Here is a 14181-nt window from a genome sequence, read left to right as displayed (position 1 = left end):
TTCCGGGTCAGGTGGGCCGGCTGCCTTGACCTTCCTGCGCGCTCGGCCATTTTGTGCCAGTCGTCCGGAGGCTGCGGCTGCACAGGATCTCCCGGGGAAGCTGCGAGCATGCTGTCCGTGCGCGTCGCCGCGGCCGTGGCCCGTGCCCTCCCTCGACGGGCGGGACTGGTGAGCGCCGGGGCCGGGGCCGGGGCCGGGGCGCGGCCGGAGTGTGGCGAGCGAGCGGGGCCGCGCTGCGCTGCGGTGCGCTGCGGGGCTGGGCTGGGGCGGCGGCGCCATCTTGCACCCTGGCTGCTCGACTGCTGCGCTGCGAGCGAGGGCGGCGGCGATTGCAGGCCCGCGGGGCGCGGCGGGGCGCGGGGCTTTCGGGCGGGTGCGGGTGCGGGTGCCGGCCGCGCCGGGCGGAGGTCAGGGTCTGTGCGCTGCGCGTCTGGCCTGCCCCGCGGCGCGTTCCTGGGGTCGGGCCCCGCTGAAGGTCAGAGGAGCCGTCAGCAGCTCGGTGCGGGGGAGCGGGGAGAGCCTGACATTGTCTGAAGGTCACCAGGCCCGATCCCGTCCCCGTCACCCGCGCCCGAGGTCAGTTCAAGGGAAGGGAATAAGTGTGTGTGTGTGTGTGTGTGTGTGTGTGTGCGCGCGCGTGTGGTTGGGCACTTTGTGCGGAATACGGAAAGGATCGTGAAAACATCGCTAGGTGCAGAAGCAGTTTACGTGGTTTTCAATGTCAGCGACGATGGAATTTTTATAAATGGCCTAGAATTTGGCAGAAAACCTAGGGGTTTTCTTCTTGGACACGTTGAAAGATTTTTTTTTCCTTTGGTTGCCCACCTCATGTTTTTATTCTGAAGAGTAAAACAGAACAAAAGGTCGGGAAATGATGAGTCAGCGCCCCTCATTAATGTTCTTCCATGATGTTGAGAATAACTCTTAAAAAATTTAGCCCTACATAAATACATTTACCGTTTCATTGTTAAAGGTACTGTGAATCCAAAGGGCGAAATAAATATACCGGCTTTCCTGCTTCCCCAACAAAACATTAGTAGCATCTTAGTTTCCTGATAGCAGAAAAGAAGCGTTTTAAGAAAAGATTTGTATGGGTTCCTATTAAAAGACAGACGATTCGGAGTTCACCTTGGCCAGTCACAGTATTGCAGATAGAAGGAAACAAGCAGGGATCCAGGTTCCGCATTGCTGCTGGATTTCTTCAAGACAGTGAACAGGTTATCTTATTTTCTAATCCACCCAACCAGTCTTTATTTGCCTTTTTAAAAGGAAAAGCAGGAAATACAGTGAAGTTTCCATCCATCGGATAGGGCAGATGTCTACAACTCAGTTGAAACCCAACAGCAAAATAGTAAAACCTACATGTCTTTAAGGAAAAGGCTTTCTTAACATTTGTTTTTTGAAAATACACTTCCTATATAGTCTTGTGTACCCCCAGTTTGTACAATAGATGCTGGAATCATAATGTGCTTTCCCATGTAATTAAGTCCTTGACTTTTAAGCCTGTACTTAAGCGTGTCCCTTTTGTGGAGGCTTTGCTGCTTGTTTTGTTGCTTTTGAGGCAGGGCCTTGCTGTCCGGTTCTGGCTGGCCTTGCTATATAAACCAGTATGGTTTCAAACTTCAGGTAATCCTGCCTTTGCCTGCAGAGTGCTGGGATTACAGGCATGCACCATCATCACAGCCAGCTTGTGAAAGCGTGCGTGTGTGTGTGTGTGTGTGTGTGTGTGTGTGTGTGTGTTTGCGTGTTTGAGCACACGCGCGCATTCATGTGCAAGTATATGAGTGCAGCCTATGATGGTGAAGTCTTTTTCTAGGATCAAGTTGCTAAAAGAATATTTTGTACTAGGTCTCCAAAAATGCTTTGGGGTCATCCTTCATTGGTACAAGAAAGCTCCATGCCTCCAGCACTCTACTTCAGAAGACTGGTAAGTCAGGATTTAAAAATCTACATTGTGGAGGGACCCCTCCCCCCCATTAAAGTTTTTCTCTTCTAAAGCTTGCTACAGAAGCTTAATTTTAAACTATGCCATATAACATGCCTTGTCTTGGTAGATTCTCTTTGTCTAATGAAACTATATTTGTTATGCTGTATGGTTTCTAATAATTTCTCTTGTAATATACATGTGTAATAGGCACCGTCTCTGAACTATGAAAGAGTGTTTTTAAAAAAACCTCATGTATGAAGCGTAAGAAAATGCGCAAATTCTTTTAAACTGATGACTTCTTCAGATGCAACCACTTCCGTTTTATACCTGCGGATACATCAGGGAGTGGGGAACCAAGTATGCATGAAGGACACTGGTTGGGGAGTTTCTTTGGAGGTGTGCTGGAGGGCTTTTCCTCTTTTTCTCACGAAGGTGCCTGCCGGGATGGGACCCAGAGCTTTGTAGGTCAACATCCCTGGCCATATTTTAAAATAAAGGTAAAATATATGCCTGTGTATGTAGTAAGATGAGCACTGGGGCTTAGGTGCTTTTTTTCCCCTGGTTTTTTGAAATGGGGTTTCCCTGTGTAGTTTTTTGGAGCCTGGAACTCTGCTCAGTAGATCAGGGTGGCCTCGAACTCACAGAGATCCACCTGCTCCTGCTGGGATTAAAGGCATGAGCCACCACTTCCCAGCTGGGCTTACCAGCTTTAAAGGGACAGTTTGTAACTTTATTTTTGCATTTGTTCTTGAACAAGCACATGTATGTGAGCCCTGGTGAAAACGTGGAGAGCAAAGGGCAGGTTTCAGGATCTGGCTCTCCTGTGTTGGGATCTCTGTGGCTGGAACTCCACGCCAGGCTTGCTGATGTCTTTACTCAGTGAGCCCTCTCAATAGCCGCTGTTAATATTTGCATTTCATTGGTGGGGTGGGGGGCACTGCATGCCATGAGGTGTTGGTTGAGATTGGAGAACAGTTGAAAGTGTTCAATGCTACCTCGTGGGTCTTGGGGTCAAGGTTGTTTTGCTGGGTTTGTCAGCCGGCACTTTTCCTAAGGAGCTAGGTATTCTGCTGCTCATATATATATACACATATATATATATTATTTCATTTAAAGTGTTAGTAGAATTTAGCCAAAAATTCAGATTTTTAGCATATGTGCAGATTCTTAGGAAATTAAATGAGAAAAGAAGGTAAAACATTAGGAAGGGTAGCATTTAATTTCATCAGCTATTTGTCTAGATTATTGTCTGCCTTATAAAGAATGCTTTCCACTCATAGTTTCTAATAATTTTGACAATGATGGATATCCAACTTTATAAAAAAAAGATTTATTTTACTTACATGTGTGAGTGTTTTGCCTGGGTGTATGCATGTGTGTGCATGTCTAGTGCCCACAAGGGCTTCAGATCCCCTGGAACTGGGTTAGATACAGTTGTGAGTTGCCATGTGGGTGATGAACTGAACCCAAATCCTCTGGAAGAGCAACAGATACTTTTAGCCACTGACCCATCATCTTTCCCACCCAAAGTTTTTTTTTTTTTTCTCCCTTTCCTTTCAAAATGTATTTATTGAGGCAGGATTTCTCTGTAGCTTTGGAGTCTGTCCTGGAACTCTCTGTAGACCAGGCTGGCCTCAAGACTCAAGTTTTAAAATATAATTTGTATTATGTTTTAGAATGATTTTGATTATTATCATGAAACCGATTATTGGGGAATGGGCTTTGAAAGCTATTTGGAGCAGATTATTTAAATTGAGCTGTTCTGTCTCAGGCACTGCTGAGATGTCCTCCATTCTTGAGGAGCGGATTCTTGGAGCTGATACTTCTGTTGACCTCGAAGAGACTGGGCGTGTCTTGAGCATTGGTGATGGTATTGCCCGAGTACATGGGCTGAGGAATGTTCAAGCAGAGGAAATGGTAGAATTTTCTTCAGGCTTAAAGGTAAATTACAAAGTGGGGGTTTATTATAGTAGGATCTGTGGCTTTGGTTTCCCATTTAATAATTAAGAGAGTATCAAAATTTAAAAACATTGAAGTCTCTATTTGCCTCATTTGCCCCCATTAGAATATGTAAAGAGAAAAACTAGGAAAGTTTTGGTTAAGCCAAGTCCCATAGTCTCTGTCCCCTCATAAGTGCTGACAAGTAAGTTATGGCAGTTGGCACCAAAATTAAAATTTTAGTAAATATTCACACAAATTTCAGTGACTTCATGTCAGTTCCTTTGTGGCTGTTAAGATTGTTTTATGCAAACGCATTTGGTTACTTGAACTAAATTCTTTTCTTAGTAAGAGTAGATCGATTACTAAAAGCTAGTCGGTGTGTAGCTGTCCAAGCTCTGCTGCAGACCCTTTGTACTTAGTTATTGGAAGTTGGGGCCAGCACACGTTAGTGTGCAGTGTGGAGGTCAGGACAACCTTCAGGGAGTTCTCCCGCTTCTCTGTGATCATCTCAGGTCAAGCACCCACCCTGTTCCAAGAAGTCTTCACCAGAGGACTTCTGCGAGCTGCTCACTGTTGTAGTTATTAACTAATATGTCGGGCGAGCCCTCTGGCTTCAGTATTCATCGCTCCTTTTGTGTAGGGTATGTCCCTGAACTTGGAACCTGACAATGTCGGAGTTGTCGTGTTTGGAAATGATAAACTGATTAAAGAAGGCGATATTGTGAAGAGAACGGGTGCCATTGTGGACGTTCCAGTTGGCGAGGAACTGTTGGGCCGTGTAGTTGATGCCCTTGGTAATGCCATTGATGGGAAGGTGAGTTAATGCTGATTGGATGCTGGTGTGACAAACATCAAGACTAATTTGGAGGGTTCCTTTTTATTTAATTTTTATGCTTAATATTTTCTGCAGGGTCCAATTGGTTCCAAGACCCGTAGACGAGTGGGCCTGAAAGCCCCTGGAATTATTCCCCGAATCTCTGTGCGGGAACCAATGCAGACAGGCATTAAGGCTGTGGATAGCCTGGTGCCGATTGGTCGTGGGCAGCGTGAACTGATTATCGGTGACAGACAGACTGGGTAAGGATTCAAAATCCTGTTAGAAGTTCTAAGTGCTGTTGATTCTAAGTACATAATTTGTGTGTTTACTTTGAGTGGTAAATGCCTTGGCTGTAATGGGGCAGTGGCAGGTGATAATGCCAGTTAGCACTGGGATCACAGTTTTGCCCGGAAGTCCTGTGTTTTATGACACTCATGCCATTCTCTTCAAAGGAAAACATCGATTGCTATCGACACAATCATCAACCAGAAGCGTTTCAATGAGGGGACTGATGAGAAGAAGAAGCTGTACTGTATCTATGTTGCTATTGGTCAGAAACGGTCCACTGTCGCCCAGTTGGTGAAGAGACTGACAGATGCGGGTATGGAAGGACATTAGTCTCATGGCGGTTCTAGTGCTGCTCGTCTTGGAACAGTGTGTAACCAAGGCTGGTTCTACTCCAGTGAACTGAAGTTACACACACACCTAACTGGGGTGCTTGGCATATCACTTCAGGTTGCTGTTTTGGTTGGTGGTTTTTTTGTTTGTTCTGTTTGTAATATTTTAATTTTGGGAGATGGTAGGAGGTTTATTTAGGCAAAGTCTTTATGTAACTCTGGCTGTCCTAGAATCCCTATGTAGACCAGGCTGGCCTCAAACTCTGGAGAGATCCACCTGTCTCTCCCTCCCAAGTGCTGGGATTAAAGGTGCATGCCTGGCTTAATTTGCTTTTTTTTTTTTTTTTTTTAAATTTATGTGCATCATCAGTGAGAAGGTGTCAGATCTGGAACTGGAGTTACAGACAGTTGTGGGCTGCCATGTGGGTGCTGAGAATTGAACCCAGGTCCTCTGGAAGAGCAGCCGGTGCTCTTAACTGCTGAGCCATCTCTCCAGCCCCTAGATGTGTTTTTTCTTTGATGGGGTCTCATGCAGCTCTGGCTGACCTTACACAATCATCTTGCTTCTACTTCCCAGGACTAGAGGCTTGTGCGTAGGGTTGTTTCACAGGGTGTGAGGAGGTGTGTACTGTGTCTCATCTGCCCCTGTTAGCATCGGGCTAGTTATAAGCAAGAGTAACGTGGAACTCTGCTCTCCTGTCTCCACTCCTAGGATTACAAGCATGCTCTGTTACGCCTAATTTATTTGGGGCTAGTGATTGATCATATCTAGGACTTGAAGCTGCTGAGCATGGGCTCTTTCACTTTTATGTGGGTTCCAGGACTCACATGAACTCGTTTTCAGGCTTGCATAGCAAGCATCAATGTCCCTAGGACTCCCCCTTCTCAATCCATTCATTTAACAGAATGAGGGTAGTGAACAATTGTGTTTCCTAGCCTCTAATGTAAAATCACAGTATTGTAAAATGTAAACCTTTTTTCCTCAGATGCCATGAAGTACACCATCGTGGTGTCAGCCACGGCCTCTGATGCTGCCCCACTTCAGTATTTGGCTCCGTACTCTGGCTGCTCCATGGGAGAGTATTTTAGAGATAATGGCAAACACGCTTTGATCATCTACGACGATTTATCCAAGCAGGTCAAAGGATGTCTTTTTATAATTCATATGTTTGCATGAGTGGATGTTAGCAGGGCAGCTTGCTTAGCAGTTGACTTTTACTGCCTCCTTTCTGTACTGCAGGCTGTGGCTTACCGACAGATGTCGCTGTTGCTACGCCGACCCCCTGGGCGTGAGGCCTATCCTGGTGATGTGTTCTACCTGCACTCTCGGCTGCTGGAGAGAGCAGCCAAGATGAATGATTCTTTTGGTGGTGGCTCTTTGACTGCCCTGCCAGTCATAGAAACCCAGGCTGGTGATGTGTCCGCTTACATTCCAACGAATGTCATTTCTATCACTGACGGACAGGTATCAGATTAATGGCTAAAATGTTTGATTAGTAAGTTTGGTTGAGGCTAGTAAGCATGAACTGAATTTGTAAATTGTCTTTGCTTTTTTGATGCATTCCATTGGGAGGGGTGGTTGTCAATAACAGGGTTTCTCAGTGTACTCTTGGCTGTCCTGGAACTCACTCTGTAGACCAGAGATCCCCCTGCCTCTACCTCCTGAGTGCTGAGATTAAGTGTGCCACCACCTCCTGGCTCCTTTTTCTTTCTTATGAGGTACTGTAAACATAAATCTAAAGAGACTAGGGACTGGAGAGATGCTTCAGTGGTTGGAAAGCATTTGCTGCCCTTGCAGAGGCTTGACTCCCAGCACCCATCTGTAACTCCTTGGGTGCTTGACTAGATAGCTGAGCATGAATTTGACCTCCAATCCTGCTGCTTCAGCCTCCTAAGTGTTAGGGTTAAAATCATAAGCTGAAGTCTGTTTGAGAAATTCTGTTAGTGCCCTTGTTTTAGTTACTTTGTTGAGACTGGGCCATCGTATAGTATAGAGTGGCCTGGACCTGCATGTAGCCCAGACTGCCTTTGAATTCACAGTGACCAGTCTGCCTCTGCCCATAGATGCTGGGATTACAGATATGTGCAACATGCATATATTTTTTGTTTTCAACATGAGTATCTCAGCCTCCCCCAATATCAACAATATCAATAGTGTGCGTGTGTAGAATACCCTGAAAAGACTCTTAGCAATCATAGACAAGTTTTGGTTTTCTTCTTTTGACATAGTGACTTAAATTAGTGGAAAAAGAAAAAAAAAATTTTTTTAAAGAGGTCGTTAATGTCTGGATTTTTGAATTGCAGATCTTCTTGGAAACAGAATTGTTCTATAAAGGCATCCGCCCTGCCATTAATGTGGGCTTGTCTGTGTCCCGTGTCGGATCTGCTGCCCAGACTAGGGCCATGAAGCAGGTAATTCACATTTCGCTCACTTTGACAGGGAGGCGATTACCGGATCATATGTTAAAGTGTGTGAACTACTTGTGTACTGCTGTGTGTGACCTTGAGTCATGTTGACATCTACTGTGCTCAGGTGGCTGGTACCATGAAGCTGGAGCTGGCTCAGTATCGGGAGGTCGCTGCTTTCGCCCAGTTTGGCTCTGATCTGGATGCTGCCACCCAGCAGCTCCTGAGTCGTGGTGTGCGTCTGACTGAGCTGTTAAAGCAGGGACAATACTGTGAGTTCTTGTCGTTAATTTAGGGTGGTGGGGCGGGTCCATGGGGCTGGCGCCCGCAGGGCCTTCCATCAAAGAAAGGCCACCTGTGTCATTTCCCTAATGTAGTCCTGCCCAAAAACTTAACCAGCAAATTATACCACAAATAGTGCATAAACACTACAAGGTCATAAGCAATGCTTCTAGGCTATACCCAGAGGTTAGACTTCTGGGGTTTGCAGAGGAGGATGGGAGAGAGGGGTTAGTGGAGTTACTTACTGTACAGGGTGATAGAGAGGGTGGGCCATAGGACCACGTTTAGTCCTAAAAGGAAAAAACTTTGACTTTGGTAAAATGGCATTAGAGTAATCCATTTGATAATGTGCTTGCTTGCAGCTCCCATGGCTATTGAAGAACAGGTGGCGGTTATCTACGCAGGTGTGAGGGGCTACCTTGATAAACTGGAGCCCAGTAAAATCACAAAGTTTGAGAATGCTTTCTTGTCTCATGTCATCAGCCAGCACCAGTCCCTCTTGGGCAATATCAGGTATGAACGGAGTCAGTGGCCTTCATAGTGACTAGCGCAGTTTTTATCCAGTCTTCCTTTCCCGGGAGTTGGGGTGGGATCGAGTCTTCTGTATACTAGCCATACTGGCCTTTTACTCAGTGTGTGCCCGGGCTCTCTAGAGTTGGCAGCCGTGCCAGTGCTGAGATCACAGGCGTGCACATAGCTGTTAACATCTGCTCTCTGGGTCAGCCTTGGCATTGAGTCTTTGCCCAGGCCATTTGCACCGGGTCATTGATTCGTTTGCTTTTGTTTCCAAACAGGGCCGATGGGAAGATCTCAGAACAGTCAGACGCAAAGCTGAAAGAGATTGTAACAAACTTCTTGGCTGGGTTTGAACCATAAAGCCCGGGGAATCCATGTCAGACACTGCTTCGGTTTTGTCATTTATTCTGGTAAAATCGGCTCCATTTGTAAAAGGACTGCTCTCGTACTCCTGGTGTACAGAAATCACATAAATAAAAGTTCCATATCGTGTGCTAGTTTGTGTGGGGTCGGGTACACTGTGGCCTATGTGTGGAGGTCAGAGGACAGTGCTATCCTTCCACTATGGGTTCTGGGATTGTAACTCAAGTCATTGGGTGTGATGGCAAGCACCTTCCTTCACTTGCTGAGCCATCTTGCCTGTCTTCATGTTGAGTTCATATTTTGTAAGACAAGGGCTTACAAAAGTATTCCCATCTGCTATGGCCGGTCCTAGAACTCTCTTGAGTAGTACAGGCTGCTCTTAGGACAGTCAGTCTGCTTGCCACCTGGCATATTGCTCTCTTGACCCATTCTACTCACTATTGGTACAGTCCTTGTGGCTGGATAATTGAAGGCAGATGGCTGTGAAATTCTAAAGTCGTTTGTGATTTATTAAAGAGAAAACCGTGCTGGAGGTCTCTCAGTTGATAAGTACCTAGCATCCAAGAAGCTCTGGGTTGGAATCCCAGAATCACAAAAACTGCTTGGGAAGATGCAGGCCTACAATCCCAGCATTTAATTGGGGCAGTAGGTTCAGACGTTCAAACATTGCTGGTTACATAGTGCATTTAGGACCAGCCTGAGATAAATGAACCCTGTCTCAAAAGTTTTGTCTGTTATAACCATTCTTTCAGTTGCTACGTGGTATTGGAGATTAAACTTGGACTCATATCTTTGCAAGGATTTTACCATAGGCCTTCAGTTTTTCTTTTTGAGACTGGGTTACATAACACAGGTTTGCTAAAACTTGGCATATAACTGAGGCTGATTTTAAACTCTTGGTCCTCCGGCCTCCTGCATGTTAACTTCCAGACATGTGCCACCATGCCTGATTAGTTCAATCTCCCCCCTCCCCCTTGAGTCAGGCTCTCCCTGTAGACTAGTTCAGTTAGTAGCCGTTTGTGTACTGAAGTTATTGGCCTTCTTATGGAGGGCTTGGAACACAACTAATGATCTTCAGTAATGAGCTGATGAAGAATCCGGGCAGGGAAATGGTTTGTTGAAGTACTCCTTAAGAAAAGAGAAAAGCCTTAGAGCTTGGGAGTGGACTAGGGAAGGAAATAGACTTGAAGGACATTAAACGTTAAGTGTTTTGTACAGAACTAGAATACAATGACTGTAGTAGTTGCTGTTCTATTAGGACCAAATGTTCAATTATATGAGCGTGTGGGAACATTTCTCATTCAAACCAAATTCCACCCCTGCACCCCAGTAGTCTCATGGCTGTCTCATGTTGCAAAATGCATTTGGTCCAACTCCAAAAGTCTAAAGTCTATAGTTTTTAACATCTTGGGTCTCAAAGGCAGTCAGTTAACCTGTAATTTTTACATGCTTTCAATATACAATATACAACATGCTTTCAGTATACTCTTATTCCAAAAGGAGGAGTGATGTCATAGTGAGTAAAGGTAGGACCAGAGGGAGACCAAAGCCCAGCAGGGCAGGCTCCAAATCCTATATAGCTCTAGAGGTCATTTGGCTTCAGAAGTTCTAGTTTCTGAGGGCTTAGGTAGCTCAGCTCTGTTCAGCTCTGCCCTGGCTTTACTGTCTAATTTCTTCTTTGGGCTGGTTCACTCCCTATATGCAGTTCTTAGAAGATGTCTCTGGGTTATAGCCAACATCTGTGTAAGTATTGCATTCTGGGTTCAGCTTCACTCAAGGTCTCCTTGAAGAGCCCCTTCCTTGCCTCATTGTCTGGCCTCAACAGCTTTGAAACCATGGAGCATTTGTTGTCTCCCAAACCTCAGTACCCCGTGGCAGACACTGCCTCGCTTAGTCGCCAGCTTGGGAAGGACACCTTGGGTCACATTCCTAGCAGCTTGTGTGGTTCTCTCCTTTTGCAAACTGGAATTTAACGGCACAAATCTAAACAGCAGCCTCTAACCGTGGCTTGGCTGGGACATTAAGCTCCCTGGTGCCCTTTTCTCTCTTTTTTAGGGGGTGTGTCTCACTTGTGTTTTATTGTAGACAACCTATCAGTGACAGCCATGTCACAGTTATCAAATTAGTACGCTACTTTTTCATTTAGCTTCACACACGTTCTTAGGGAAGAATGCAGCTAGGTTCTTTTGGGGTGGGGGTGGGGTATTGGGCCAAGGTTCTTCTATATAGCAGTCCTGACAGGCCTGGAACTCATTCTAGACCAGGCTGGCCTCAACTCACACACATGCACACTGATAATTAAGTTCATGGCCAGTAAAGGCTGGCGATGGGAGTTTGACCCTTAGAACCATAAAGAGATGAGACAAGAGAACTGATTACACGGTTGTTTCCTGACTGCCACACATCCTGTGGCACCCACCACAGGCACCCCATACATGCATACACCTGTGAATAAAAACATCTTTTGAAAAGTTGGTTAAGATAGGGTAGAGCATTGCGGAGTCTTCTGAACATGGCACTCTTGAATTCAAGCAGCTGTTGTTCGTACAAGGCTGGGCCCATCCATGTCTCATAGTGGAGAGAATTTGGATTCACAAGGCTCCACTCCTCTGCTGTGATTCAGAAGCCACTAATTGGATGGGGCAGGAGGAGGTATTTTTTATGGTGGTGCCCCTGTAATGACCTCTCTCCTGTGCTTGTATGAATTTGTTGCTGTGATGAACACAATGACAGAAAGCAGCCTGGGAGGGAAGAGCTTACTGGCTTAATCATCGCAGTCCATTGAGGGAAGTTGGCCAGGAACCCAAGAATGGAATCAGGGCAATCAGCGAGGGAAGATCTTATTAGCTAACAGTCACAGTCCTTTGAGGGAAGTCAGGCAGGGACACAAGAAGAAGCAGGAGCCTTGGCAGACACTCGATTACTGGCTCACCAAGCCACATTTTGTGTGCAGAGGAAGATGTATTGTCCACATGAGAAGAACCATGCCGAGGACCTCTGTGCCTCAGCCACATGGGAGTGGCAAAGGGTAGAGTTTATACCTCCAGGGTCTGAGTGCAAGTGATTGACCGATGCAGCTACTTCCTTCTTTCCGATGCTTATATGCTGAGGCTGCTCTCCTATAGAGAGCTCCTACCCCGAGACTAGCCAGCGCCTTCCCCTGTGCCCTACATAATAAATACATTGAGATTGCTATGGTAGGTGCAGCTCCACCTGACCCCAGCTTTCCTATATGTGGTTCTGTCATTTTCTCAATGGCCCTAGTCTTCCTGAGCTGTGTGGAGTTCCATTACACAGCTGGGAACCACCTGCCAGGCATAGAACCCCGTACAGTGGGCTTGGGCCTTCCTACATCAATCATTGATCAAGAAAATGTCCACAGATGTGCCCACAGGCTGATCTGAAAGAAGAAATGTCCTCAAGTGAGGTTCTGCCTACACAGATAGCTAGTTTATGTTTCTCTCTCTCTCTCCCACCCACCCACACACACATTAACAGAAGGGGGTCTAATTGGGAGGGAGATCAACAGCCTGGCTGTCCTGGAACACATTATGTAGACCAGTCTGGCCTCGAACCCACAGGGATTCTGCCTTTGCCTCCCAAATGCAGAATTACAGGTGTGTGCCAGTATACCCATACCCCCCCTCCCCCCCCGCCAATATAGAATTTAAAAAAGAAAAGTCAAGGGGCCTAGAGAGGTAGTTTATGTAAGAGCACAAACTGCTCTTGTGGAGGACTAGAGTTCAGCTCCAGCAGGGTCCATAGAGGCCAGAAGAGGGCGCCAGATCCCATGGAGATGGAGTTAGCCATAGTTGTCAACTGTCTGATGTGAGTGTTGGGAAGCAAACTGACCCTCTGGAAGAGAAGCAAGTACTCTTAACTGCAGAGCCATCCTCCAGCCTTCTACTTATTTATTTTTGAGAAAGGGTCTTGCTTTGTAGCCAAGACTTGCCTGGAACTTAGTACGAAGCCTAGGCTGGCCTCAAACTGATAGGAGTCTTCCTCCTTCAACTTTCCTAGTGCAGAGGTTACAGGCAGCAAAAGTCACACCCCGCTTAACCCTTCTCTTTCTCTCCCCCTCCCTGTCCCATACATACTCATGTGTGTTTACATTGTGCATGTGCAGATGTGTGTGTGGGGGGGTGTACAGTCCAGAGCTCAATGTTGGGTGTGTTTTTCAGTTGCTCTCCACCTTAGTTTTGCAGTGGTCTTTCACTGAACCTTGAGATCTTTGATTCAGCCAGACACTGGCCAGCAAGCCCCAGGGATTCCCCCATTCCCACCTTCCCAGGGACTGAAAACCAAGGCATTTGTTTTCAGACAAAGCTCTAGGAATTTGTTGCTTGGATCTCATTCCTGAGCTGTGTTTACTCTCCATTCCATTCTTCAGACATCTCAGTTCTGAGTCCAGTGACCATGCCCAGCTTCTCAGATGCGGCAGACCAATGCTTGAGGACCAGGGCCTCTGTTGTGGAATACTGTTTAACTAGGCAAAGATGTGTTAACATTTGTTTCTGCTGCATTTGTTTAATTACCTAAAGATGTGTTGTTTCACCTAAGGCACCTGATTGGTCTAATAAAAAGCTGAATGGCCAATAGCTAGGCAGGAGAGGGATAGGCGGAGCTGGCAGGCAGAAAGAATAAATAGGGGGAGAAAGCTAGGCTTGAGAAGAATGAGGGGTGGGAAGAAGGGAGAGAGAGAGAGAGAGAGAGAGAGAGAGAGAGAGAGAGAGAGAGAGAGAGAGAGAGAGGAGCCTGACCAGGGCCAGAAGCCAGGCACCTGCTAGCCAGCCAGTCACTGAGGAAGCAGGGAAGTAGGACAAAAGGAAGGAAGAAAGGAAGGAAGGAAGAAAAAAGTCTAAGGCAAAACATAGATAAAGAAGAAAAGGTTATGTTAAAAGAACTAGCAAGAATCGAGCCAAGTAAGGCTGAGCATTGTAACTAATAGCAAGGCTCTGTGTCATGACTTGGGAGCTGGTTGGTGGCCCCGAAGGAAAAGGCCTTTGCTTGGCCATTCTGAGTTCCTGGGGAAGGAACTGAAATTAAAAATGAGTCCCGATGTTGAATTCCCTTCTCATTGTCTAATGAACACGTTTGCAGGAGAAAAGTCCCACCCTCATCTTGAGGTACTTGGCAATCTTCTTGTGAGGAAGACTGTGAGAAACAGAAGGTAGGAGAACATGAGGTTATAAGCGATGATCTTTAAGGCTAATTTACTTGATAAGGATGACAAGTCGTGGAAATTCAAGAAGTGAGAGACTAGTGAGGAGTATTGACAAGGGCTGTGCTCAGCATGGAGGGTGCAGGGTGAC

The 14181-nt window shown here is 46.2% G+C and overlaps 1 protein-coding gene across 1 annotated transcript; it reads left to right on the top strand.

The window, feature by feature from the left end:
• Positions 1-9003, top strand: Atp5f1a (ATP synthase F1 subunit alpha). Its single transcript, XM_051202259.1, has 12 exons — positions 1-168; positions 1849-1927; positions 3699-3868; positions 4509-4682; positions 4779-4945; positions 5138-5286; positions 6289-6440; positions 6543-6767; positions 7607-7714; positions 7836-7980; positions 8353-8503; positions 8785-9003. The coding sequence occupies exons 1-12, from the start codon at positions 109-111 to the stop codon at positions 8864-8866; spliced, it is 1662 nt and encodes a 553-aa protein (XP_051058216.1). The 5' UTR covers positions 1-108; the 3' UTR covers positions 8867-9003.
• The last annotated feature ends 5178 nt before the right edge of the window (positions 9004-14181 follow it).

The sequence above is a fragment of the Phodopus roborovskii genome, unplaced genomic scaffold (assembly GCF_943737965.1).
Source record: "Phodopus roborovskii unplaced genomic scaffold, PHOROB, whole genome shotgun sequence".
Lineage (NCBI taxonomy): Eukaryota > Metazoa > Chordata > Mammalia > Rodentia > Cricetidae > Phodopus > Phodopus roborovskii.
Note: the sequence above shows the minus strand (reverse complement) of the source record. Positions and strands in the feature narration are given on the sequence as shown.

Bases quoted from the DNA above. Each gene is read 5' to 3' on its own strand.
- Atp5f1a (XM_051202259.1), top strand. From the start codon at position 109: ATGCTGTCCGTGCGCGTCGCCGCGGCCGTGGCCCGTGCCCTCCCTCGA. The intron at 3,869-4,508 runs GTAAATTACAAA...CCTTTTGTGTAG, and splicing joins AATTTTCTTCAGGCTTAAAG to GGTATGTCCCTGAACTTGGA. The intron at 8,504-8,784 runs GTATGAACGGAG...GTTTCCAAACAG, and splicing joins TCCCTCTTGGGCAATATCAG to GGCCGATGGGAAGATCTCAG.